The 26340-nt window shown below is 42.7% G+C and overlaps 6 protein-coding genes across 10 annotated transcripts in view; 3 read left to right on the top strand and 3 right to left on the bottom strand.

The window, feature by feature from the left end:
- Nucleotides 1–141, bottom strand: part of LOC100115846 (CaiB/baiF CoA-transferase family protein C7orf10 homolog) — a 5767-nt gene extending 5626 nt beyond the window's left edge. The window contains exon 1 of the mRNA XM_031929509.2: nt 1–141. This exon is cut by the window's left edge and continues 92 nt beyond it. Within this exon, the coding sequence (XP_031785369.1) occupies nt 1–108 (108 nt within the window). The 5' untranslated portion in view covers nt 109–141.
- Nucleotides 142–346: 205 nt separating this feature from the next.
- On the top strand, nt 347–8002 carry LOC100679944. 5 transcript variants are annotated; one of them, XM_032599957.1, is made up of 7 exons: nt 1419–2219; nt 3463–3590; nt 3682–3934; nt 4318–4433; nt 4810–5215; nt 5694–6031; nt 6113–8002. In XM_032599957.1, exons 3-7 carry the CDS (start codon nt 3789–3791, stop codon nt 7819–7821), a joined length of 2715 nt encoding a protein of 904 aa, XP_032455848.1. In that variant the 5' UTR covers nt 1419–2219; nt 3463–3590; nt 3682–3788; the 3' UTR covers nt 7822–8002. The 5 variants fall into 5 exon arrangements, with proteins under 5 accessions (XP_008208671.1, XP_032455846.1, XP_032455848.1 ...); XM_031929277.2 differs by lacking the exon at nt 1419–2219 and adding exons at nt 2445–2554; nt 2655–2721 and having other exon boundaries at nt 5694–8002; XM_008210449.4 differs by lacking the exon at nt 1419–2219 and adding an exon at nt 347–625 and having other exon boundaries at nt 5694–8002.
- LOC107981696 lies at nt 1925–3596 on the top strand. The gene is made up of 2 exons (XM_031929510.1): nt 1925–2219; nt 3463–3596. Exons 1-2 carry the CDS (start codon nt 1925–1927, stop codon nt 3594–3596), a joined length of 429 nt encoding a protein of 142 aa, XP_031785370.1.
- A 46-nt stretch (nt 8003–8048) lies between the features above and the next one.
- LOC100679118 lies at nt 8049–9079 on the bottom strand. Its single transcript, XM_003426911.5, has 3 exons — nt 8965–9079; nt 8760–8890; nt 8049–8680 (listed from the first exon to the last, which is right to left on the bottom strand). Exons 1-3 carry the CDS (start codon nt 8966–8968, stop codon nt 8450–8452), a joined length of 366 nt encoding a protein of 121 aa, XP_003426959.1. The 5' UTR covers nt 8969–9079; the 3' UTR covers nt 8049–8449.
- Nucleotides 9080–9245: 166 nt separating this feature from the next.
- LOC100679910 (calponin homology domain-containing protein DDB_G0272472) lies at nt 9246–12717 on the bottom strand. Its single transcript, XM_003426891.4, has 8 exons — nt 12352–12717; nt 12119–12262; nt 11821–12039; nt 11580–11737; nt 10245–11490; nt 9745–10161; nt 9574–9669; nt 9246–9494 (listed from the first exon to the last, which is right to left on the bottom strand). The coding sequence occupies exons 1-8, from the start codon at nt 12463–12465 to the stop codon at nt 9336–9338; spliced, it is 2553 nt and encodes an 850-aa protein (XP_003426939.1). The 5' UTR covers nt 12466–12717; the 3' UTR covers nt 9246–9335.
- Nucleotides 12718–12850: 133 nt separating this feature from the next.
- LOC100115634 (frizzled-4) overlaps nt 12851–26340 on the top strand; it is a 45168-nt gene continuing 31678 nt past the window's right edge. Inside the window, exon 1 of the mRNA XM_008210440.3 lies at nt 12851–13055. Coding sequence (XP_008208662.1) covers nt 12984–13055 — 72 coding nt within the window. The 5' untranslated portion in view covers nt 12851–12983. The remainder of the gene's footprint in view (nt 13056–26340) is intronic.

Consider the following 26340-nt stretch of genomic DNA (forward strand, 5'->3'; position numbering starts at 1 on the left):
AGACGTATCATCTACATTTGTCGAACTGAGCCTCATCGCAACAGAAGCAGCTCCCCAGCATTTTCTTCTCGGCAGTAGACACTTGTGCCAAACCCTCGTTCGCATCATCGCGTTCCCTCATCAAATCTACTCGTGATTCGTTTACACACTTCAAAAACTCTCTTATCATCGATTCTCGGCCCCGGTAAACGAGGGGAGAGTGCACCTTATAAAAGGCAACGACTGTCCACGAAAGATAATACGGCCGCCTTATCTTTTGTTATGCCTAACCGCGAAAGAGGCGCGGTCCCGCGAATAAATCAACGTGCATGTCATTGATAAACAAAAATTGCCATGTGTAGGTATATAAGTACCTGCGTTCCGCCGTCCACGACGGTTTCGGTTTGCGAGCTCGACGACTGGCCTGACATTTGTCTGTCCATGTGCGGCTCCAGAAGTCTGATCTCCTACTTCTTCCTCTACCTCTTCTCGCCGGACTAGCTGTTCAGTCAGTCCTCATGTGAATTTCGGCGGGGCTTCCTCTCCGACTCGGGCTGAGCTCCTATATCGATGCACGAGCGAAAAAATAAATAGAGTGGATCGATAAACGCGCGTTCGCGGTTGGTATATAAAGTGTAGTAGGCAGGTATGTACATATATATAGATAGCCTCGCTATATGCGAGCACGAAATATACGTATAATGCGATGCACGCGAGCCGAGCGCCGCGGCTTTGAAAAATGTTGGCGGGATTCACAGCTGAACTGCGCCGGCGCGGCTTGGCTTATATATTTATGTGTATTTATTAAATAACTCTGCGTCACCTTCTGCTATAAGTACAGAGATTGAGTGTATGCGAGCATCGGCGGAGTGGAGTGAGTTTGTTTTGATTTTGAAAGTATAGATGACTGTACTATAGCTGTAGTTGTTTGTTTTGAAAATAGGAACAAAGTATACTCTGCTCCGAAATGAATTTCCGAGTGACCTTTGCAAACTTAACGGAATCGTTGATTTCGATTTATATTCTTTAATTAGCGGTGAAGGTTGCAAAATTAGTTTTCAATGAAGCACCCATTATTTTGGAGAAGAGCTGTTTGAATACATTAATTTGTCCAGAAATAAAATTGTAGAAGCAACAATCAAAACAGTTGAAGAATTATTACCTATTAGTAAGCTTATTAGTAAACAAAAACATGTATTTCCAAGAGAAAAGGTTTTAGTACTGCCAACCCAACGCCTGTACCTAACTAGCGTAACCTGCGATGTGTGACCTGGACCTCGAATCTCGGGATTATCAGATTGGCAACGCTAAGACTCTGCACCACTACTATATATAAATATATCTATATACAAGTGTGCACTGTAGAGAAATCGAAGCAGAGCAGCGCGAGGCGACGACGTGAGTCGAGCGCAGGCTCCAACTATATATAACACATACGCTTATACCTTACTATACACTCCCACGCAGTAACGCACGGACGCGACTAAAATCTCGCACACACGTGTGCCAGCAAAAAAGTAGAGGCAGCCAGTGTCTCTGGCGACAAAACACACGGCAGTAGGAGCCAGCCAGCCGCGAGCTGCGGTGCAGTGCATATCTATATACATACATATACGATCGCGTATATATCGTGCATGCGAATCTCCGATCCGTGGAGCGCGATGTGAGGAGAAGCGGAGCAACGAACTGCGGGCGTCTCTGGCCCGACGGTGTGTGTTGTTTGCGGGGCGTCCCGAGAGTGGCTTGGACGGAAGAAAAAAACACGTTCCGAGAGCAACAGCTAGTGTGTGTCGTACACTGTACGCAGAGAGAGAGAGAGAGAGAGAGAGAGAGAGAGAGAGAGAGAGAGAGAGAGAGTGAGAGAGAGAGGGAGAAAGGCAAGTAAGCACGCGAGTCTCTCTCCGGGGGGGTCGGCCAGAAAGGCAGCCCCCCATCGCGGTGTCTAATGTCATCGGCGGCGGTGACGACGGCTTCCCGACTCCCCGAGCAGTTCGCGGCGCGCCGTTATCGGGGAGCTTGCGGCAACGAGATCACGCTGCAGCAGGTCGCCGCCGGCAATGGCGCGGTCGAGTACGTGCTGAGGGACGAGAGTCACCGGCGTGGATACAGCGGCCTCGAGCTCGGACTGCTCTGCCTTGCGCTTGCTCTCTGGACCTACACCGGCTCGCCCGCCTGCGCTGCTCTAGGTCTTCTTGCGCTGGCTGCGATCTTCAAGAGCGCGCTCTTCTTCGATAGGACCAGTGAGTGTCTTCTGTTTTCCTTCTTTTCTGTGTGAGAGTGTGACGTGCGTATACTCGTACAGCTTCTCTACCTACTTGTTATTTGTTGTTTCTCTTCGTTCCCAGAGGTGTGCGATGATGCTGCTTTGTTTTTCCGGCCGATCGGATTATTGTGAAAGGCGCGCGCGGCGGTCAAACGGGGTAATGAGTCGTAAAAGACGGACTACTGTGTATGCAGTAGAAGTATTACACTATGTGTAACCTTTGTATTTTCTCGCCTGTTGTATAATGGGGACGGGCTTTTCTTCTGACTGCTAACGACTACGTTATTATTATGATTCTTGCTACGTTGAGAGGTGCGTGCTTTACTCTGCAGAAGAAGTTTTAACGAAAGTGAGAAAACAATTGCTTTGCAAAGAGCTGCAAATTTAATGTTTTTTTTTTCTCCTAATATAGGCCGGTCTACCGTTATTAATGTGTGAATGAAACGTTCGAGTCTTGGCGATTTCTTTGCAACTATGATGTAGGTGCAGTATAGTAGATATGTGTTATTGATTATTCTCTGATTTAAATGGTAGGCATTTAAAGTTGTCTCTATTTTCATTCATCAAAAAATAATTTTCAACTCAAACACCTCTTCATTCTTGTGGCGGTAGATCTACACTGACCTTCAGAGCAGTATTTTATTTATTAATTAAGTGCCATTATGAGAATGCCCTACTGTATGCCAGTAATATAAGGTTATCACGATACGATTTTCCTGGCATCAATCTTTTAAAATTGAGCTGTGGTTTCTTTTTTTTATCGTTGTAATTCTTTTTCTATTTCTTTAAAATGTTCAAAGTATTATACAAAGATGCAGTACTGGAAAATGTTGACCAGAGAAAAGTTATGTTATCTCCATGATGCAATCACTGTCAGAGATAAAATAAAAGTTTACTCACTCTATCTCTAAGTTTAAGGCTACATTTTGAATCATCGCTACATGTATATATAGATAAAAAATAAAATACTGTTTTTGAAATAATTATCACAAAGATATTATTTCAAATGCTTGTTCAGTATTTACAATGTTCCCAATATAGTTAATTTGAGTCTTCACATAATCAGCAATGCATTTGTACACGTAGAAGAATGATGATTAAATCTGGTGATCAAAGCACCAATAATTTTGTTTAAAATTGGCATATTAAAATATACTTATGAATCAACTTAAATAAATATGATTATGCCAAAATATAATACCTAACTTATTTGGTTTCAGATACGTTGTTACTAGTTGAGTCGGTGGGAGTCCACATTATAAATCGAAAGACTATTTTCGGTGCATTAGAAGAATATTTACCTTGGAACTCCATAACCGATGTTTTCATAAATGAAGTCATATCAGAGGTATGATGGTTTAATTTCATTTCTATAATTCTGTTTCGCTCTTATAACTCAATAATTTCAATTGTTTGCTCGTGTACAATTTAACTTTCAGCAAAAGGTTTTGTACTACTTGACGTTTATTGTAAAGGAAATCACTGGAAATGGAGAGGAACGTATAAGGCTGATCCCTCTGTTTCCTGATTTGAAGCCAGAAAGAAAATGCCTGGAATACATGTACGTTCGCTTAGCAGACTCCATTGGGAAAACAGGGACAAAGAACCAGCATTAACCGTTCCTGGATCTTATTGGTTATGTCACAAAAATAATATTTACAAATTCACATTCAAATTTCATAAAACTATAAGGTAAACTGAATTTATACTTGCATTTAAATACTTTAACAATTCAATTTTTTTTCTGTGTACATACTGTTTATTGACACAATAATACTACAGCATATAAGAAAAGGCTAGTTTGTAAAATTGAACTGTGCATAAACAGTGTGATGTGGTACATGCAAAACATGCAACAGTCATGTTTTGTATATCATGAGCATGTAGATAAGCTAGTTTAGATCTGATAAACATATGCCTCTATGAAAGATATCATCATGATATTTTATTTAGATAAACAGAGTATAGTACATGTAGTATGTATTGTTACAAAAAATAGTTTAATCAATTATATAAGTATTGATTAAAATCGAGACGTAATATTGTGCAAACATTAAGGAGGTTATTTGTTTCAGAAATTTGTCACATTTCACTTATAGTAAGGAGTTGATGAAAATAATAAGAAGGGTCATCAAGTGGCAACCCCGACAAGGACAGCATTTTAGTACTAAAAATCTACTTGTAACCTACAGTATCCTTTTCTAAAATATTTCTGAAAATACATGTAATATTATTTTATGTGGTATGTACAGCGAAATTTTTGAGTAACACAAATTGAATAAATAATTTTACAGTATAATAACTGTCACAGTAGTATAACAACTTCACTTTCAAAAGCATCATAAAATTCTAGAAAAATATAACGCGATTTTCTATTAAATGTATTTTATGCGAAAGTAAGCCTTAATATTTTATAGAAGTTTGAAAACATCATTTTCATTATATTATAATGATTGAAATTCAAATAATTGTGTTTCAATTTAATAATTTTTATTGATACCACGACAATCGCTGTAAACCAAATTTCGAAAATTATAATTTTCTTAACTCGCAATAATTATAACAAGATCATGCTTCGTGGACGCGCCAGGATAAGATGTTCGCGGTGATGAAATTTTGCGACAGGCCAGACGCTAACGCATTTCCTCACGCATTCATCCTGACCGTCAAAATCATAAACCAGGAAGTAGAGTTGCAGCAAACAGAACAAACCATGGGCTCCACCGCAGCGAAACCAGATTCGGAAAATCCTCCAGAGTGCGTCTCAGACGCCTTCAACGTAACACCGTCAGTGCAGCCATTATTGGAAAATTCGCCAAAAGAGGGGGAGGTTAATGGAGATGAGAGTACTCCAAGCATCGAGTCAACAAACGGCTACAATAACAAGAAGGATGAGGACGTTTCTTGGTCGCCACGCACGCGTTTACGTCTCAAACAGTTAGACAGTCAAGGGTCTTTGAATATTACGGAAAAGTACGTTTTTATTTTGTGCCTGTATTAAAGTATAATCATTTGATTATAACGATTAAGATATTACTCGCATAATTAATTTGTTACTAAACTAACCTATCAAGTAAGTTTATTCATTTTAGTAATTACGCTACTGTCATTTTACGACAATATTGATCATTAAATTATAATAAATGTTAATACCATAACAATACACTTAACAATTTATCAGAATCAATCGGTTTTTATTTTTAAGAATTTTAAAGTTTTTTCTAACCGCAAATTTTATTAATATTTTTTTGAAATTGTCTGCAATAAAATGCAGTTTCTTGGAATGTTTTATGAAAGTGTATGGTTATTACAAAGATACTTGCGATCTGTTTATTCAGACTCTTTTAACATTGCACATGGATATCCACAATGTTTCAATATCCAAATTCAGAACTACTACTGCTTGTGTAAAGTAGAAATAATTAAATAAAATAAATAATTCCTTTTTTAGAGAATCTCCAGCGGTATCTCAAGTGTGCGTCGAAGCGACCAATGGTACTACACAAAGCCTGAAAATCCAGGGAGTGGAGCTAGGGGTGGGCGGCGGCAGCAGTAATAACGGTAGTATTACAATGAGAGATATGGACTGCAATTCGCAGAGTGAGCCTTCGGTCAGGTCCGAAATGCCGATAACCTTACCGCAACGTTTAGACATTAGTAAATCCTGCCTAGACGACGACGAGGATAGCAAATCGAGCAGCGGCTCTCAGTCGGATTCGGCTAGCCTGCCCTATCAGTACCTCATCGAGCGGGATATAGAAAGAGAGCTGCAGAACTCCAAAAACAACAGTAAGTCGTGTTCCTTCAAAGAGAACGATTCAACTAGTGCAAACGTGTCAGTGCCCGTAAACACTTGTGATTCTTCCTTAGACGGCACCGCAGAAAACGACTCAAAGTCTTCAAAAGATTCTCGAAAAAGTAGTGGCAAACTCAGATCAAGGCAGGATTCAAAGGACAGCGAGCCAGCACCGCCGGACGTCGCAAATTTACGGTCTTCCGATATCACCGATCTGGTGATGAAAGGTTTGATGTTCACAATAAGACAGGATAAAGACACCGTTACAGTTGTTGAACAAAAGACAAAGCTCGAGGTCGACGAAGTTCTCGAGAATTCCGAAAAAGTCGAGACGAAAGAGGGTGATCCGTGCTTGTTGAACTCTAGTTTATTATGGCTCGAGAAGATGATCACCCGAATGCAGGAGCCCCCTGCCAGTCTTCCTGAACAGTCGCACAACGGCTTGCCCAACGCTCTCGTCTCCTTCATAGATCTCACTCACAGCGCTAATTTGGAGACGGAAGAAAAACTCAATGAGGCAGATACTGCGGAAAAGAAAGAGGTTTGCCAGAACACCGCTGCTCTCGAAACAGCCAACTGCTGGTCTCAATTTTTCCCTGATAAAGACATCTCGGACTCGACTTTCCACAAAATTGAAAAAGCTCTGGGAGATTCGAGTATGTATCTGAACGATGAAGATGGCATTGACGACATGGAATTGAGGCTAGACGACGAGGAAGAAGAGGATATCATTCCCGAAGCGCTTGTGCATAATTCACTTTTTGACGGTGCACTCGATGCTATGAGTAAAACGCCCTCGTCCATGGAGGCTTTTGAAGATCTACTTATGGATGATATGGAACCGAACGAGGATGTCATCGTGGACGAAGTAGTTACAAAGCTTTCAACCATAAGTCGACCCTCTAGTGCTCTCTCGCTGAACGAAAATAATCTGGGAAAGGACTCGCCCAAATTATCTAAAATAAAAGTGATATCAAATCAGATTATAACAAACGACCAAATTCCACCAGCATTATTAAAAGCTTTAAAAAGCAAACAACAGTCGCAGTCGCAAAATGGTAGTGTTAAATCAAGTAGCGATGACAGCAGCAGAGACTCTCTTAAAAGTAATAATGAAATCAATATAAAACATATTGAACCTGTAATCGAAACTAGTGCTAATATAATCGTGGAAAATAATAACGTGACGGAAGTTAAGGATGTTAATGAATTAAGTGTTGATGCTAAAGTTGAAGTTATGTTAAAAAAACTCAAAAAGAGTGATTTCGAAAATTACAAAACTAGTAAATCATCCAGCAGTGTGAGTAATCAAGAAATTAGGTCAAAGCCATCAAGTGCTGTTGATATTTCAAATGATAAAAGTTCACATAAAACTACTAGCTCAAAAAATAGCCATAAATCTAATTCAAATATTACTCCAGTAGATAATATCAGATTAACTCGTTCTAATTCGAAATTAAATACAAAATCAAACGAACAATCAACCTCATCTATATCTAACGAGAACACGTTTAAAACTGAATGTTCAGTAGAAACTAGAGCTCAAAGAACATCCGAAAATAGTTCTAGTAAACTGAATGAAAATATAGAAAATAAACCCTTGTTGCGAAAACGGAAAAGTAGCACTAGTGACCCGTGCGCAACTAAATTTTTTGAATCTGTTAACAAGAACGGAATTGAGAAAAAAGATGTAAGGATTAAAGTGTGGAAGCTTATAAACGACATTTCATATGGAGTCACAGTAAGAGTTGAGCGTTTGGATATGAAAAAAATTCGTAGGTAATAGGCTATTGTAGGAATAGGTTGTGCATATATAAACAAAAAACTTTTCAACGTTTTGTATTAACATAAGTTTTATTAAGAGCTAACTGTATTATAGATTATTAACAGAAGTTGAAAAGGTATTTGGTACAAATCAAATCAGCCTTAAGTCTGAATTTTTTAATAAATTTTATTGATGGCAATTAGCTGATGTTTTTAATAAATTATATTAATTTAGATAGCCAATAGTTTTCAGTATAGAACATGAAACATGTTTATATTTTATGTTTTTTGTCAGCGATGTTTGTAATTTTCATTAGCAAGATTAAGCGTTTGATTTATAAAGAAGGTGATGTAATTTAAACATATGAAAAAATTTTGATCTTCCATTAAGGTAGCTTTTCCATGTAGATGCACATTTATTACAGTGTAAATGACCATTACACATTTCATATATACAACACAATGTGCTTGTAATTTTATGAACGTTAAATGATATTTAAATAAACAACAACTCAGTTAAATATACTAAGTCTTATTTTCGTTCTTAACAGCATACACCTCTTCCCAAACTTGCTAGCCAATGATCCTGCCTTATTCGCAAGAATAAATAAAAATCCTCTATTACTAATTCGTCATAATATATTGTGTTATTCTTCTACTAATTTGTGAATATCGGTTTTTCGCGATCTTTCAATCTGGTGAATAATACTCTTCAATTCTTTCAATCTGCTTGAAATAATTCGCATGTCATTTTTTAAATTTGACTGGTGAACTTTGCTGTCATTCGATTTTGAGAATTTATTAAAAAGCTCTTGCTGATCTTCCGTCAAGACTGGCGTCTTGAAATCTGGAACGGGTGGCTTTTGCATAGGAGCAGTCTAAAAATGAGAATAAATTTTTTAGTTTGCTTGAAAATACTACACTACTCACAAAACAATCGAAAGAGGAGAAATTTACATTTATTTTCGTCTTGAGGTTTAAATACTTTTCCAGCTGATTGGCACAACGGACAGAGTAGCGTTCCCGCGTGCAACAGATTTGGAAGACTGCGTCCTCGCACTGCTGCTCCAAATCGTCCGTTTCTTCGGCTATAATAAATGTTAACGTTAAAGATTAACTATTGGCGCGAAAGATTTCGAATGTGGTAGTTAGTAAAACGTACCCATTGTGTTTTTCTTGGTGAATTTACGTTATTCTTAGCTGAAATGAAGTTTAAACTCAGTAAACGTAAACATGACCGCCGCCATATTGCCATTTTTGTCGATCTTAGCGCCGCCTATATATATATATATATATTTACGCGGCATATTACTTATAGCGCCAGTTTTAAATTTTCCATTTTTGTCGACAATTGTTAAAAAAAAAAATAAATAAATAAAATCGTAATTATACAGTAGGGAATTCTTAAATGGCTTGGAGGAGAAGCTTAAGACTAAGACGGTGTTCAGAAAAATAAATTTTATTATAAAAATATAAAAACTGTTTAAAACGCATTCATATTATCAATACATTATTTTTAATGAACAATTAATACTACTGAGCTTCGGATACATATGATCTCAAATCTAGGTACTTTCGTTCGTCCTTGGATAATTTCATTATTTTTACAATAATTGCCCTTTCATTTACTTTATATTTGATTTCCATCAACACATCTAAAAGTTTTAAAGTTTCTTGGGCCTTTTTTAAATCCTACAAAAGTACAAAAAATATAGGTAACAGCTTATTCAAAGTAAGTAGATAATAACTTTAAAACTCAAAAATGTATTACCTCTCTCAGCTCATCTTTTATAGCAGGATTGGACTTACTTTGCTTTCTTTTTTGAACAAATACTTGGGTGCTATATCCAATTATTTCCTCCAACACCTGCAACCATTTTTTAAGATAACGTTATTTTATGAAGCCGACGAATAATAGTTTGATGTTAATCATGCTATATACCTCTGAAGAAAAAACAACATCTAAATTTCCAGTATTATCTGTAATAGTACCTTCTAGATAAAAGTAGTTTCCTTTTTCATTTTTCAATAAATTTAATTTTACAATATTTACAACTTTACCCCTTACTACTGTGTGAATTTTTTCACCTTTTAGAGATTCTTTTAAGACATCTCTTATGAATTCGCAAATTCGAACTGTATCTTCACTTAATAATGTTATTGTACTATTTTCTTCACTCTTTGATGTTGTTGATTTATTTTCTTGACTTTTTGGCGTTGATGATTTACTCTCCTGACTTTGTGATCTCGATGGTTTATTTAAAAAGTCAGTAATTTTCCTGTTGCAAGATTTATCTTTTGGAGTGCTTTGTAAGCATCGCATTTTCTGTGGACCATCTGCTACAGGTGACGTTTTACTCTATAATAATAAATAATTCATGTAGTCTCATACATGTATTTTTTGTAAAAATAATATCGAATATTTAAGATACATAAACTTACTGCTAATCTTTTAACTCCAGAGAATTCCGGAGAAGAAATACCATCAACGTTTTTTTTATACTTGTTTATTGGAGTTTCACTAGTTTCCTGGAATCTAGAACTTCCAGTTTGTTGTTGATGCGAAAACGGTATATCGTCTACATCCATTTCTGTATCAAACTCAGCTGCAAATTCCTTTACTTCATCAACCTTACTTTTGACAATTGTATCAACTGAATTTGATTTATTTGGTGTCTGACTAGGTTTGGCACTTTTTATTTCACTTTGATTATCTTTCTTAAAATACTCTGTTAAATCATCTGTTTTTAAGTCAAAATCATTCATGTCAAAATCATCATCTGGAAACTCAGACACATGGCTCACAGATGGAGTTGATTCAATTTTTTGTTTAGGAGGAGTTGATTGTTTGTTTATTGAGCTTTTGTAACTTGACACACTAGCAACTTTTTCTTTAGAATTATAATTTGATACTGTGTTTGATTGTTTTGAGATACCGGAGTGAGTATCTTTCCATTCATATTTTGATGTTACATTTGATTGTTTTGATTTTTCGTTTCTACTAGTTTCTTGATTACTTCTAACTGAACTGCCAGACGTAGGTTTGCTGACTGACGTTATTTTACTAAGTCCACTTTGTACTTTTGTTGCGCTAAAATAAGGTGACTGTTCTTCATCCAAGTCATATATCTCATCTTCCAGTGGAAAGTCGTCAACATTTTGGTTCTGGATTACTCGTGATGAAGTAGACTGGTTACTGGTTACAGACTTGTGTTGTATTGAAGGTGTAGGTTTTGATGGAGCTAAATTTTCGAATGCTTTCTCATCGACCATATTCAAAAATAAATCATCATCATCGTCAAAGGTATTCCTTGTGCTTTGAGCATTGTAATTATAATTCTGTTTTTGTGTTTTACTTGCATGACTAGCAGATGTGCTTTGATTATTAGATTGACTCTTTGTACCATAATTTTGATTTTGATGGTTACTGACACCATAGATTTGAGCTTGTCGATTATTAGAATTATTGCTAGATTCATGGGTTTGCCTTTGTTGATTTCTGGTTGCAGATGTAACTGAAGATTTTGTTCCAGTAGAATTTTTTTGTTGAACTTGTTTATCTATTTGATCAATAATTTCTGTGTTGATGTCAAATTCATCCTCCATTTGAGTAGTTCTTTGAGTACTTTGAGTACTTTGCGTTTGTTTGTTGTCATCATTATACGGATCAGGATTTTCTTCCAAATTTCTGCAAATGAACATATATTATTCAAGGATACAGCAATTTATATCGCTGTAAAAAGCGCAAACTAAAACATCATTTATGATAAAACTTACAGGGCTCTAGCAAACACATTTTCTACAGCATTTACAATAAGTAAACTGTCAACTTCTCCTCCAACTTCTGAAATATTGGTTTCTTCTAACAATATTACTCCTCTCCTGCATATCACTGGCCCTTTTATCAACAGTTTGAAACCAGGAAACAAACTATCCTGAAGAAAAAATAATCCAAAAATAACTTGCCTACTGAAAGTACATCAATCCAAATTGAACAGCTTTAAATACAAGATCTTACTTTCAAAAACCTGATAGGTTTATACTCGATAGCTAGAATGTCTTGAATGCCATCTGTTAAAAACAGTTGCAGCATTCTTTTTGACTTTGGTTCCCAATTTTGCATTTTATCATCTTGCTTGTTTTCATTCTCCGTGGCTTCAACATTCTCAGATGAAACATTTCTTATTTTCTCAAGCTGTTTGTACTTTGACTGGGATATGTCGTATAGCTTGTCCATCTAAGCGAAATAATATTATTGAAAGAAATAATTTAAAAGTCAATCGCAGTACATTGATAACATAGCATATGATACAAACTTGAAGGATGTATTTTCCAGAAAGAGTAGTACACTTTTTATTCGAAAGATCTCTTGGCAAACATCCCTTTTCATTGTTGATTTCTCTCAAATCGCAGAGTAACCACTGATTAATAACAAACGTTATGATTTCCTCGTGTGTTGGCTAAACAAAAAAGTTGGTAAACGGTGATTTTCATTTTGTAACATGAATTCATTCATTGTTTTGAATGCCAAACAAAAAACTTAACCTACATTTTTATGATCCTCCAAATAGTACTCAATGCAGTCTGATAGCCATGAATCATTCATGGAATAAAACTGCGCATTTAGAGAGTTCTTAACTCGCCTAATTAGTTGCTCACTCATTTTTAATGTTTGCTTAACAAATCATTGTTCACTTTATATAACAATATATTGCGACAAAAAGTACACACACTTCATGCTGCGACTCAGATCGTGCTGAATGAATATTTAACAAGACAGAAATTCATCGTTATTTCTAAATTACTTGAAATATCGCAAAACGATTGTTTGTATTCACATATTTTATTGTATCAATTAATCTCAATTAAGTATTGTCTGTGTTCTCCCGCGCTCACTGGATAATATATAGATTCAATTTTCAAGTTCAAGCGAAAGCCCACAGATGGCGCTACATCCTTCGTTCCTCTCGCGACCGGACCGCGGGACCGGTGATATCTCCGATCGTTTCTTTTTTCTTCGCCTGCCTCATTGCAGAGTTTTTCTTATCGGGGTTGATCAACGTGCAACAACGTCACTTTAAATACTCGATTGAAACTATATAAGTAGGTAGTCATTTCCTGTGGTTTCAGCGGGCAAGCTTGATCAAGTTCAAATTCACAAGATAAAGAACCGAAGCAGCGATGAAGGAACGAGTCGCGGTGTCTCGGAGATTTTTCTCGCGGATTTCGTCAACGACAAAGCTTCGCTGCCCTGTAAGTACAACGTATTTAAATAACCTGCACCCACTGCATTAGCCATAATCATTCATTCATTCGTCAAGCCCAAAAACATAACCTAAGACCTAATGAATGAGTAGAAAGGGCTTGCGCTGCATAAGAGAAAAAAACGACGATCTCTCGAAGAAAAACGCATCGAGTACCGCACAAAGAGCATAATATAGCGGCAGAGAGCCACGAGCGAAATTGAATGATCTTAATACAATAGAGCTCTCACCGCATCTTCCCAGTGTCGGGGTGCACGCCTCTATAGCTTTATGTATATACATGTATACAACTCCGCGAGTATAATTTTCAGTGCCGGGCGGCACATTATCCGTAATTTGCCCTCGAAGCCATCACGCGCGCTATATTTCACCTCTCACCCCCCCCCCTATATATACCCACCCCGTGTGTGTGTGTGTGTGTGTGTGTGTGCGTGTGTATACATATACCTACACACGCAATTATACGTATATACACACATAGATAATGCGGCGTGGCGCGGGCAACACACTTCCGAATTTCGGGGCCCGCCGCGTAATAAGCGCGTGTGCTCGCACGAGAGGTTATTAGCGACGGCGGCGGGCCTTTGATCTTCGCCGCGTTCGCTCACACCTGCCGATTCCCTCGCTCGCGCGAGCGCGAAGAAGGAGGCGGGATCGTGAAATTTTTTGACGAAATTTTGTTCTCTCTTTGTTTGCACGCGATATGGCTATACGCATATACACCTCTGTTAGGGCTTTGTCTAGGCCGTTTTGCTGCTTCCCAGAGAGATCGGAGAGATAGGCGCTGTTTGAGAGGAAGTGGTAATTTTTGGACAAAGGAATCGGAGGAGGGCAATCACACGATTCTAGTTCTCTGTGAAGAAAGCCGAATCGTGCACCGATGATCTGCAGAGAAACATTGCGAGAGTTTACGATCGGATTTTTTTATTCTTGGAAAGACAGTGTCGTAACGCCACTGTAAATTCCGACGATTGTGTCGGGCAATAAGAGCATAAAAATACCTACACTCGATGCGTTTTAGCGCGACCGTGTCAAGTCGTAGTGGAATCACACTTGTGTGTTTAATAATACCTATACCGCGTCTCGCAAATCAATAAACGACACACACACACACGCGCAGTTACAAACAGCTTCGCGATCGTCCACCGGTCAATCAGTCATTCAAATGCAGCGACTTCGAGATCGGCACCGAGCGATACACTTCATGAATGCATAATTCCGAGCTATACTCGCTCGATTCCGCGTTTCGCAGGGCGGAGTAGTGCTGTATCCGGCCTCTCTGACTCCGAAGCCAACCGAAAAACTCTGTCCACCTTTCGTTCTCTTATCCTTCACAGCCCAACGAAAAATTTCAACAAAAGACAGTGCCCTCGTCGCCAAAGTCACGCTGGCCTAAAAAAATAAAGCGAAGAGGCGAGAGACGATCGAGAGGCAATAAAAAGGAAATGAGAGAGAGAGAGAGAGAGAGGGAATAAAAGCCGCGCGCGGAGAAAAGGAGAGCGTATCATTTGCATAACGTAGCGTAGAGCCGGGGAGACTTCGGGAACAATAAGCGAGTGGGTTTGCTTTTTGCTAATTAGTTTCGCTTCGGTGTTGGGAGAGGAGTGAAAAAAGAGATTGATATAGCTGTTTTTCGACGGTGTGGCCTACTCTGGGTTTTATTGAATTTATTATTTGCGAGTTTAAACGTGTGTAGAGGCTGCTGGTGTAGGAGTTGCGCGAGTTTGCCGGGAAATCGGCTGCAAACTAGTTGGATAATATCTTAATGAGGATAGCAGGCGGATTCCGCGCTCGACTTCATCTCGTTGAAACATTAAGCTCGTATTTGCCAGATCAAAGCCGATCGTCGCGCGCCCCTCAGCCTACTGCGCTCGCGCGAGCGCCTTTTACGAATAATAATTTCTTTATCGAACTGCCGCTCGAAAAAAAATACATTTTTTTTTTCATATCTCCGCGCGTGTACTATCTTTACAACGCAACCGTATTACCGATCCTAAGTAAACCCCGCACCGGACAAACGCTGTTCCTATCGACGTTCCCGGTGTTTCGGCCGACTGTTATGCCGGCGAAAACCAAGAGAAAATAAAGGAGAAGAAAACTCAAAGCGCTACCGCGTGCTGCTATAGCCGGTCTCAAAATTCATAATTTTACGAGCGTCGTCTGCTGCAGCGTTATTATACACAGGCAGCTCGGATCATTACGTTACGAAATGGGCCGCGGGGGAAAGGGTGGCGCGACAGGCGGACCGAATCTCCCCTTCACGGCTTGAGAAGGTCAGCCGCGAGGTGCAACAAATGCATATATAGGGGTGTATACCTGTATATACTACAACACAAGCGGTCGAGACGACTCGCCGCTCGATCGGCTCCGCGCGCGTGTATGTATGTATGTATATATAGTATACATGCTTCTTCTTCTTCTTGCGCGCTGCGGAGGAGAGTTATTATTTACGGCCGGGGGATGACGCTTTAGGATGATTGTGTTTGCAAGCGGGGGACGAGCATTTGTCGGCGGATTGAATTATGGCGCGCTCTCGGGGAAATTGGCTAATAATGGAAGATTATACGGCCAGAGCGTGCTCGCGGCTCGCTTCTCTTAATTAATACGTTAATTTTTCGCGGCTATTCCTTTAGCAACGTTGTATCCTCTTATTTTTGTCTTCATCGTCGTTAATGCCGGTTCGTACCGCGTTCACCTGCGCGATGACCACCCACTGCGTGTTGGTATTTACCTTTGAATCGGTTTCTATCGAGCAACGCCTCCTGTATGCAATATCATGCTTCAAAGAGGAAAAAAGCGGCATCACCCGCGTAGATCCGCGCGCGAGTCGCTTTCGTACACACATATAACGCACTCGCGGATAGCACGTGCGCCTGAGCTGCGTGTATATAAAGAGAGTGCGAGAGAGCAGAGAGCTGGAATGCGGCGCGACGAGATACGTGCGTATTGCGGTGCTTAATTGACAAATAGTTGTCGATTGACTTTCCAAAAAGAATCGCGCGTATACGTCGTTCTGCAGCTGCGCTCGCTGCTTTTTTCTCGTCCGGTGCGAAATGTCACAGTTGCTGCGGGGCGACGCATAGGGAATAGACACTGTAGTATAGCGTATTTTAAAGAGCAAAGTCCTTGACCGAAGCTTCGAAATTAAAAGCGCGATCAATAACCTCTTAATTAATACACTGGTCCTCTCGTAACGCAATCAATGTCCCTTTCGCGATGAACAATTTTCTCTCCCTAACAAAAAGGAAAGAACCCGCGCATCCCTGACGCGGAGACACACCTACGCGCGGCAAGAGGTATAGAGTGAGAGAGTGAGAGAGAGAGAGAGAGAGAGAGAGAAAGAGAGTGAGATTAGATTAGATTAGATTAGATTTATTTGACGTACAATATGTTGTACGATAAATTGTATACAGCAGCAATAGTAGTACAGCAAAAATGTGTATTGTGAAAGTATGATAATGTGAAGATGGGTCAAGCGAGATTGTGTGAGTGTGTGCGTTTGCGTGAGTGTGTACAGGCGTGTGTGTGTGTGCGTTTGAGTGAATGTGTACAAGCGAATTCAAGTGTTTGTGTTTTCAAGCTCAAGAAAGTGCTCTTTAGCTAGTCTCTTGAAACCTGAGACAGATGTAGTGTTACGAATGTGAGATGGTAGGTTGTTCCATAGGTATGAGGCGCTGATATGAAACGAATTCCTCAGCGTCTCCGTCGTGAATGTCGGAATATCCAGAGGTATCACCTCCCCCCTAACAGGCCGAAGTGTCACGCGGAAGTCAAAGTATGCCAGTACGTATGATGGTACGGCTGTGTTAAACATTTTTCTTAGGAAACAAACAGTGAAATACTTCCTGCGTCCGGCAGTGGTTAGCCACTGCAACTCCCGCCTGTATGGGGAAATGTGCTCATCTCTTCTTACACCATAGATGTACCGAATTCCTGTATTCACGAGCCTCTGAAGTTTTAGGTCGAGTTCCTGCGTCAGGTCATAGTATACGAGGGAACAGTAGTCTATAAGAGGAAACAGGAGGGCCTGCACTAAGTGCTTGCGCAACCTGAGATTGGTGCTTTTCCTGAAAAAGTAAAGCCTGTACATTAGGGTGTGAGCACGCTTACACACTTGTGTAATATGCTCCCTCCACGTAAGCTTAGAGTCGAGCACCAATCCCAGATTACGCACGGAAGATTCAAAGCTGACCTGGGCACCCCCTATGTTAATGAAAGTGTTAGCTGTTGAGGGTAATGCGTTTATGTAGTAGGGAGAGCCCAGGACAATTGCTTTAGTTTTAGCAACATTAAGTTTTAGCTTATTCTGTGCAGCCCAACCAGTAATCCTCTCAGCATTGGCACTCATCTTGTTTGATAAAGAATCGAGCTCTTCGAGGTGGCATTGACTGTAAATTTGCAAGTCATCCGCGTAGATGAGATGGAAAACATCGGTATCAAGGCAGAAACCGATGTCATTGATGTACAATGCAAACAGCAGTGGACCCAGAACGGACCCCTGCGGAACGCCGATGTTGAGACGCCGAGGAGAAGAACGTTCGTTATTGTCACCAACGACGGCCTGCTCTCTATCAGAGAGGTAGGAGGCAAACCAGCGGATGACTTGCTTTGAGAAGCCGAAGGTGGATAGCTTTCTCAGGAGCCTGACGTGACACACAGTGTCAAACGCCTTGCTAAAGTCAAAGAGAAGGAGTAGTGTTACTTTCTTTTTGTTTATCCCAGCTCTGGCATCATCAGTTAGCTTAATTAGGCCAGACTGAGTGCTGTGACCAGTGCGGAAGCCTGTTTGAAGGTTATCTAGTAATAGCCTTGATTCAAGGTATTCTGAGACTTGCCTATGCACTAGCCACTCCAGAGCCTTGGAGAGAAAGCAGAGAAGTGAAATCGGACGGTAATCAGTCAGGGCTGTTGGTGAGCTGACTTTGTTGAGTGCGCGCACAAGTGACATTTTCCAGGCAGATGGGAAGCAGGGTTCGCTAAGGGACAGGTTGAAAATATGACTTAGTAAGGGAGCAAGAACCGGCAAAGCTTTTGAGATGACAACCTGTGGGATGCCGTCGCTCCCCCTGGCCTGAGTGTCAAAGTGCGACACCGCAGCCAACACGTCCGATTCCGTTGTAGGTTTGAATTCGAAATGTTCCGGGAGGTCAAGACTTTCCAGGGTAACAAGATAATCCTCAACAGCAGGAGCCAGCGGATCATTTGAGATCGCGCTGAAATGCGTGTTGAGTTCATCTGTGGTGAATCTAGATGATAAGGGGGCCTTGGTGGCAGAAATTCCAAGTTTCTCCAGCTCTTTCCAGATCTCAGCAATATCAGTCAAGGTGGACAGGCGTGAATAGTAATAATTCAGCCTGGCCTCCTCGACTTGTTTGTGAGCATAGTCTCTAGCTAATCTGTAAACGCGTCGATCTGATTCGAGCCTGGAGTCCCTGAAACGCCTGTAAAGTCTATTGCTCTCGGATACAATGCCACGAAGAGCCGCAGTGTACCACGGGTGACGTTGTCGTCCTGGAGTCACAGTCCGCAATGGAGAGAGAGAGATAGAGAGAGAGAGAGAGAGAGAGAGAGAGAGAGAGAGAGAGAGAGAGAGAGAGAGAGAGAGAGAGAGACAATGCCGGCAATAAAGCGGCCGCGAGTAAGAGATCGCCGCGCGCAGTAAAAAAGAAGGAAAAAGTATAAAAGAGAGTAGGGTGTAGGGTCACACCATCGTCCGGCGCTGCGCGCTGCGGAGACCCGTCATTACACGCCGCGCGCGGAGCGGCTATAAAAGCCTGCTGCATGCGCGGCCCCGAGATTGCGCTCTGCAGCGGAGGAGAGAGAGAGAGAGAGAGAGAGAGAGAGAGAGAGAGAGAGGGAGGGAGGGAGAGAGAGGAAGAGAGAGAGAGAGAGAGCCGGCCCTTCATTATGGATGCGCGCGCTCGAGGTGTATATATACTCTGTGTGCCGCTTGCATGTTGTGTATACGTGTGTACCTGTTGTAGGAGAGAGGTGTATACCTCTGAGAGCGATTTCGATTCGCGCGCGGTGCAGGGATGATCCGAGAGCGCGTGTAATAGCGTCTAATGAAATTTATTTCATGCATAGCGGTTTGATGCGCGGATCGGATGGGATATGCGGTTGCGCGCCAATGAATATGTTATCGTATTGTATATAGGATTTTCTGGTTATATGAAAAATGCATAATGCCTGTACAGTGAGATTTGTGATGCCGATGTTGCTAGGACGCATTCCGTTCGGGTTTGAAGTCTCCCCGGGAATCTATACAGAAAAGGCAAGCTCTGCAGTAAAAGTATTATGGATAAACGACGAGGGAATTTCTTTACTTTAATTGCACAGCTGCGCGGCGCGCAGAGATGAAATCTGCCGGCACGCGTGATATCGATTATATAATTATACAGTGTATACACACATCAGAGCGCAATCGAAGCGTTTCTGCATTGTATCCGCTGCAGGACCTTAATATAATATAAAAATCATCTTCGTAATTAACCCATTATTCAGACGCCGCGCGCGCACTTCCACTTACTCATCATTACCCTCGCACATCCGAGGTCAAGCAACACGGTGGTCCCCTATAAAAAAAAACGATATATCGCGCGCGATGTACACGACGTACACTATATACACACGCGCGAATATATCGGGAGCAGATCGAGAGACGGCCCGAGAGAGATCTCGGCGGCGAGAAAAAGCCAGCGCGAAAACGCTGCAGAGGGAAGGGGGGATCCTTCTCTCTCACTCATTACTCCGTAATAACCCGTAATAACGTCGATTTAATGCGCGCCCCGAAGTATACACGGGATAGACCCTATATATATATATATATATACCACACGAGAGAGAGAGAGAGAGAGAGAGAGAGGCCGGCAACATCGTGTTCCTTTTCCTGTGCCCGCGGCACTTTTAATGAATTGCAGCGGCTGCGGCGGCGGCGTTCGTTCCGCGGCTTTATACACGCGGGGCTTTTTATCCCGCGTGTCGGATATTCGAATTTAATGCGGAGAGAGACTCTCTCTCGCGCGCGCGCGCGCGATCGCACCTGCCCCCGGCGAGCTCGGGCTTTTTCGGCCGCCGCCGGCAACTTCCTCGATTAATATTATGTATATACTATACACGCGAACGTAATGGATATATTTTTTAGTCTTCTTCCTTTTCCTTTCGTCTATACGTTACAAAGCTCCGCGCTTCGCTTTGCGAATTGAATTTTCGCAGTGTAATTATCGCGATATCGCACGTGCGATGCTTTTTTGATTTAGTAACGCCTGATGTGCGCTTACGGCGCTTTTACATGGCTCAGTATGCAAACAGCCGCGACGTCCGCGTAATTTCGATAGAGCGGTGCTTTCGAAAGCCTCTCTCTTGATAGATCGACGATAAAACACGTGATGCATCGCCGGAAGGCTCGCGCGCTTGCATAATAATGAGAGTTCCGCGCTTTTCCCGGTCCGCTGCAACAGAGAATATGATCGATGCGCTAAAAATAGATGTTTTAATTAAAAATCGCGCCTCGGCTTTTTTCCTCCCCCTTATATGTTGTTAGATTCGCGTTCGAGGCGGCACGTAAATTGATTTCGTAATTGGACATTCAAATTTATATAATGCACACACCGCCGAATTAAATTTTTTCCCGCGCGCTGGAATTACTTCGGTAATTATTAACACGCGTTACTCGATTAAGCTATACGCGCGCAGGTTTTAATTATTCTCAATTATAATTCACGCGAATTTTTCACGCACCAACCTCATCGTCGATTTCACCGAGAGAGCCTCGAGTCCATTCCGATCCGACAAAAACTCTCTCGAACGTCCGAACACACAGATCACGCAGCTGACGACGGCGCGTTTCCTTTTCCCACATCACAGAGTCGCGCGGCGACGGCGAAATCGCGAAATTCCTCGGCGACAGCCGTCCTCCTCTCGCAAAAGCTCTTTTTCGCTCTCGTAAAAACCTCCGCGGAGCAAAAAGCTCTCCGCGCGCGGCGCGTTTCTGCCGCTCGCTTCGTTTTTACTGTATATAAAGATCGCTGCTGCTGCTGTATACGTGTGCGTGTGTATAGAGCCCTACTGCAGCTCGGTCTGGCATGACGGCGTCGGGGAGCGGCACATGCGCGGCTAATTACAATCCCCTTTGATGAGCCGCTGCTCGCCGACCCGGCGCTCTCTCTCTCTCTCTCCCATTGCCTTCCTTCGCACAGCCTTCTTCTTCTTCTTCTTCTTCTTCTTCTTCTGCGCCGGCTTCTCGCGTAGATCCTTTTCTTCGTTCTAGCGCTGCTGCCGCTGCTGTTCGCTCTTGCTCGTCATTTTTCGAGAGCCCAGAGCTGCGCTCTAATGCACCTTCCCTCCGCTGACGCTGATGCACATCCGCGAGTGAAGCCATGATTGGCACTTGATTTTAAGACTGAAATTAGACGTAATACGAGAGAGAGAGAGAGAGAGATTTTTTAGATTTTTAGATTTATTAGATTTATTTGGCGTACAATATGTTGTACGATAAATTGTATACAGCAGGAGTAGTAGTACAGCAAAAATGTGTATTGTGATAGTATGATGAGAGAGAGAGAGAGAGAGAGAGAGAGAGAGAGAGAGAGAGAGAGAGAGAGAGAGAGAGAGAGAGAGAGAGAGAGAGAGACAGAGCTGGGGATACATGTAGACGTGCGGGCAGAGAAGCTATCAGAGGACTCATTTGCGACGAAATTCGAATGGGCTATTGCTTTTTGAACGACGTTTATGCCCGGTATGCCTGTGTAGCTCTGAATGTGTAATTCATTTGTTTATACTTCGTGGAAGATGGAATCATCGCGTGCGTCTGATAGTTCGCTCTCACGTGCGAAATGAAATTTTATGCTGAACCGCGTAGAATGACAAAATGCATTCGCTTCAATTAGCCGTATTACGATCGCGCAATCAAGTTCCACGTCCCATCTCAACGCTCAGCCACATCTACCGCGCGCAGGGAAGTTATTACCATCGACCGTATGTATAACTGTGCATCATTTGCATTTTTATCCTCTGGTTATACTCGCTCCTCGACGCTCGCGATCTCGCAATTAAATTCTGAATTGTTTCAATTGTTCGCCCCGAGAGATTCAATTTCGCGATATCACGCAATGGAATAAATACGCAATAAATACGCAAAATAGATCCCATCGTTTAAAGCGAGAATACGTATGCGCCGACGGCGTTGTTACATTTCAATCGCATCATCGAGCAAACGGACGTTCCTTACGTCTCTTGCTTCTTTTCTTTTGCTTTTCTCGCTGGCACTGTATACGTGAATCTCTTGACGTGTACTGCCCCGAGGTGGAAGTCGAGAGAAATTTAATAATTTTCTGACCAATCGTTTATGAGAATCCGGTCGATTATTACGTTATAATTTCGCTCAATCTCTCTCCTCTCTTATTCGCTTTTGCGCGAAATTACCGGCCGCGTAATTGCTTTATTACCCCACAGCGGCCGCCGCTGTACGAGAAGTCATTATATTATACAATTAAGGCGAATTTTCTCCGCTGGCTTACGTAATTGTCAATCAAGTATGGCTGCTGGTGTACACACAATTAAAGAGAAAAAAGAAGTCAACGGATGTGTCGTGCTGCACCGAAGTGAACACACACATACAGCCCTGTTGAAAGCCATGCAGTGACTGAAGGACAAAAAGCTCTCCGGCTTTTGTTCGTATATTATACGCCCATGGCTCTCTGTATATAACCACCCACCGTCCCTGCAATTGCGCCCGATCATCTTCGCGCAGCTGCGTCCCTCTAATCTTCCTCTCTGTGAAGGTGTTCGCAGCAACGGCGGCGGCAGCGGCAGCGTTTAGTCCGAGGCAAAAACGAAAGGCAGAACTTTAATCTCGGGTTTTCATTCTGAATTATCCTCAGGGCGCTCATGCAACACAGCGGCGGCGGCGGCGGCGGCGGCGGCCTCCGTTGATGATGATGTCCTTTTTGTTATTGGAGGAAATAATTTAGCGTGACGCCAAGCCCCAGCGAGGAGAGAGAGAGAGAGAGAGAGAGAGAGAGAGAGGGAGAGAGAGTGAACGCGTTCCCCCGTTTTTGCTTTGTTTTGCGACCAAGAGAGAAAGGGAAGACTTTGTGCAGCCTGTCTCGCCCCGGCGTTTTGCGATTATTAGAAGGATGGGAGTGTATGGCAGAGCCTTATACGGGCCGAAATGACTATAAAATGATTATGGATATTGTTTTTGAATTTCACGGCGGCGCGCGCGTTTTGGGATTTATGGTTTTTTCAAGGATGCACGCCGCGGAGGAGAGAGGGAGAGCGGCGCTATTACGCCGTTTTTTGCGGTTATCTGTGCACAAGTATGATTTACTTTGCTTTGCGGGCTTCTCTCTCTCTCTCTCTCTCTCTCTCTCTCTCTCTCTCTCTCTCTCTCCAGAGACTAACTCGCATGCCGTGTAATAAGCTTGATAGGCTAAGTACCTCCTTGTGCATGCAATAAACGTTTATGTCGAAAGTGTCGAACTCAAATCAGCTGATTTTACTTTTGTTAAAAAAAATCTCCGCTCACCGGTATTTCTGGTCTCACAGCGGCATCCTCTCACGCGCGGACAAATTAGCATAGCCCCTCTCTCTTTCACGTCTCCAGTGCGCCTACAGGGGCGATGACGTAAGGCGGCGCGAAGAGGATTAGAATAGAGCGTTTAGCGCACGCCTTGCGCAAAGCACACACAGTGCATAGGTAGCCGCACCGCTGGTAATCCGCAGGAGGGTGGTCCCCTTTTCTCAGTTTCTCGGTTGCTGGCCGATGATTCTGAAAAGGGAAAAATCTCGCAGGTAGAGAGAGAGAGAGAGAGAGAGAGAGAGAGAGAGAGAGAGAGAGAGAGAGAGAGAGAGAGACGCGTACAATGCTTTCGAAGGCCCTCGGCTTCTTTCACCTTTTCTCCAAGAGAGGAGCTTCTTGGGATTCGAAGGAACGTGTCGGCAAGTGCATAATAGTGCGCGAGCTCTGAGAGTCTATAGGAGAGGCCTCGAGACGCGTTAGCTACGCGAATCAAAGGAAATGCCGGATGACTGGAATCCGGAACTAATTGCCGAGTGTGCGAGAGCGGATCTCTCTCGTGCGATCGCGACGGAGGTCCTTGAGGGAGAGAGAAACGCGGCGATGCGTTATTGTATAAAGCCAGCGATAGTAAAACAATTTCGAACATAAAACGCTTTGCCGGACAAACGCCGTATAAATCATGGCTTTTTGTCCTGCGTGCTCTCGCCTCTACGCAATTCCACATCGTAGTCGGCGTTTCCCACAATCCATGCCTCGCTGATGGCAAAAACTCACGCAGAATTCAGAACACCGCGAAATCTTCTACAATTATAAACCGTCGTCCTCAGCAGCAGCAGGGGCAGCAGCACGACTTGCGCGTCTCTCGAAAAAGTAGAGCCGCTGCAACATCCCTCTCGCGCTTGACAAAAACTCTGAAATCCATCCTCTCTCTCCTCGTATAAAAGGCGGCGGCGATCGTCATTACACACGATAAACAAAGCGGCTCGAAAATCGCGAAATCGCAAAGGGTCGCGCGCCGATACTGAGCAAAACTTGCGATGAGAGAGCCTGCAGAGAGCGCAAAAAGAGGCAGCGGCGGCACATCGGAGCCGAAATAACGAGTCGCGGCGGCGCAAGGACGACGACGAATAAGCGCGCGCATCTCTTTTTCTGCTGCGACGTCTCGAATTCCGAATTCGCGGGCCGAGTTTTTGATGCGCCTCTCTCTCTCTCTCTCTCTCTCTCTCTCTCTCTCTCTCTCTCTTTCCCTCTACTCACTCTCGCTCCGCGGCGATCAATCTCCCATTCCAGTGCAGCGCTCGATCCTTTCTCTCCTCTCCTTCTTCCGCCCTCTCTGTTTTTGCTGCTTGTGTACGGCTATACGCACTCGCGACAATGGGGCTAATTTAATTGTCTCCTGCTTATTTTCAAAGGGAATTTTTATCGGCTGATGGGTACTGTTTCTCTACCTCTTTGGATTTGCAACAGTATATTGTTTAAGGTATAATATAACGGATGACTTCTCGATTCGCGGAATAATCAACGAAGCCCATTACGGCGTATACACTTCCTAGAGAGACCCTTTCAAATTACCCGCCTCGCGGACGTATCCCGCACATTAGTCAGCCGTCGAGGAAATAATAAGCGTCATTGATCAGATGCGAGCCCGCACACACCGCGTGAAATTCGCCGCACTTGTGTGTGTGTGTGTGTGTGTGTGTGTGTGTGTGTGTGTGTGCGCGTGTATTATACACGTCGACGAGGAGACTTGATGAAAAAACCTCAAGTCAATCAAACGTCCTTCATACGTTCCTCTTCATCTTCCTCCAGCACGTACACCTATATATCCATACGGTATAATAAAAGAGGAATCCGTGTTTGTAGAGAAAGAGAAGCCGCTCTCGCACCTTTCGTCTCGGAAAATCAAGTAGTACACGGGGGCCGCCTTTGTGAGGCGCCGAAACGGAGAGCTCCCTTTCTTCGCTTTTCCATTATATTTACTATGCTGCCGAGAGCTGCACCCCTACGTCGCGCGCTGACGAAAAATCGCCGCGGATTCGTTACGCCCATGTAGCAGAGATTCTCTCTCTTGCCGGCGGCGTTTATCGACAGCTTCGACGAGAGTCTTCATGTACATACCTGCGCGCTACGGATCGCATGAGACGGCCACTTCTGACGTTCCCTGTTTTTGTCGAAAGCTGCTGGACAATAAGAGGGGAGGGAGTAGGATTGCATCTTTCATCAACTTTTCTCGTCGCTACTGGTTTTTAAGAGTTCGAAATACCGACGAGCCGAATCAAGACGATAATCGCCGCGCAAAAATATACAACACTCGCGCGCCGTTTTTTACCGTCGGAAGCTTTTACAATCGTTAAACTTCGAAAAGCCGTGCCTGTGTAATTTAACAACTCCGCAAAGCCGAGATATCCAGTGCGCAGATTACTTTTCTAAAATACTCTTTCAGCATCGAGAGCGTCGCGCGGGAACTAAAAACACTTAGTACTTTGTAGTTAAAAATAATGAAAGCTGCGCTCATCTCCGCGCTCGCGGTGTAGAGCAAAAAAAAGAGGGAGAGAGGAACTGGCGCGACAGGTTGGCAGGACTCCCTTTGGCGCTTTGATCCCGCACCGTCCCCGACGTAACTTCTCCCTTTTCCTCTCTCTCTCTTGCTCTCTTGGTCGCTGCTGGACGTAAAAGTGCTAATTACGCGCTTTGTACCGTTACGGCGTTTGCTCATTTCTCTCTCTCTCTCTCTCTCTCTCTCTCTCTCTCT

The sequence above is a fragment of the Nasonia vitripennis genome, chromosome 4 (genome assembly GCF_009193385.2).
Source record: "Nasonia vitripennis strain AsymCx chromosome 4, Nvit_psr_1.1, whole genome shotgun sequence".
Taxonomy (NCBI): Eukaryota; Metazoa; Arthropoda; class Insecta; order Hymenoptera; family Pteromalidae; genus Nasonia; species Nasonia vitripennis.

What these genes read in the sequence shown, in the direction of transcription:
- LOC107981696 (XM_031929510.1), top strand. Translation starts at nt 1,925, where the DNA reads ATGTCATCGGCGGCGGTGACGACGGCTTCCCGACTCCCCGAGCAGTTC. An exon ending in GCTCTTCTTCGATAGGACCA is followed by an intron (nt 2,220 to 3,462) that starts GTGAGTGTCTTC and finishes ATTTGGTTTCAG; the next exon opens with ATACGTTGTTACTAGTTGAG.
- LOC100679944 (XM_008210449.4), top strand. Translation starts at nt 3,789, where the DNA reads ATGCCTGGAATACATGTACGTTCGCTTAGCAGACTCCATTGGGAAAAC. An exon ending in AAATCTACTTGTAACCTACA is followed by an intron (nt 4,434 to 4,809) that starts GTATCCTTTTCT and finishes AATTATAACAAG; the next exon opens with ATCATGCTTCGTGGACGCGC. An exon ending in TCTTTGAATATTACGGAAAA is followed by an intron (nt 5,216 to 5,693) that starts GTACGTTTTTAT and finishes TTCCTTTTTTAG; the next exon opens with AGAATCTCCAGCGGTATCTC.
- LOC100679118 (XM_003426911.5), bottom strand. An exon ending in ACCTCAAGACGAAAATAAAT is followed by an intron (nt 8,681 to 8,759) that starts GTAAATTTCTCC and finishes TCTCATTTTTAG; the next exon opens with ACTGCTCCTATGCAAAAGCC.
- LOC100679910 (XM_003426891.4), bottom strand. Translation starts at nt 12,465, where the DNA reads ATGAGTGAGCAACTAATTAGGCGAGTTAAGAACTCTCTAAATGCGCAG. An exon ending in ATTTGGAGGATCATAAAAAT is followed by an intron (nt 12,263 to 12,351) that starts GTAGGTTAAGTT and finishes TTTTTTGTTTAG; the next exon opens with CCAACACACGAGGAAATCAT. An exon ending in AACCTATCAGGTTTTTGAAA is followed by an intron (nt 11,738 to 11,820) that starts GTAAGATCTTGT and finishes TTTTTTCTTCAG; the next exon opens with GATAGTTTGTTTCCTGGTTT.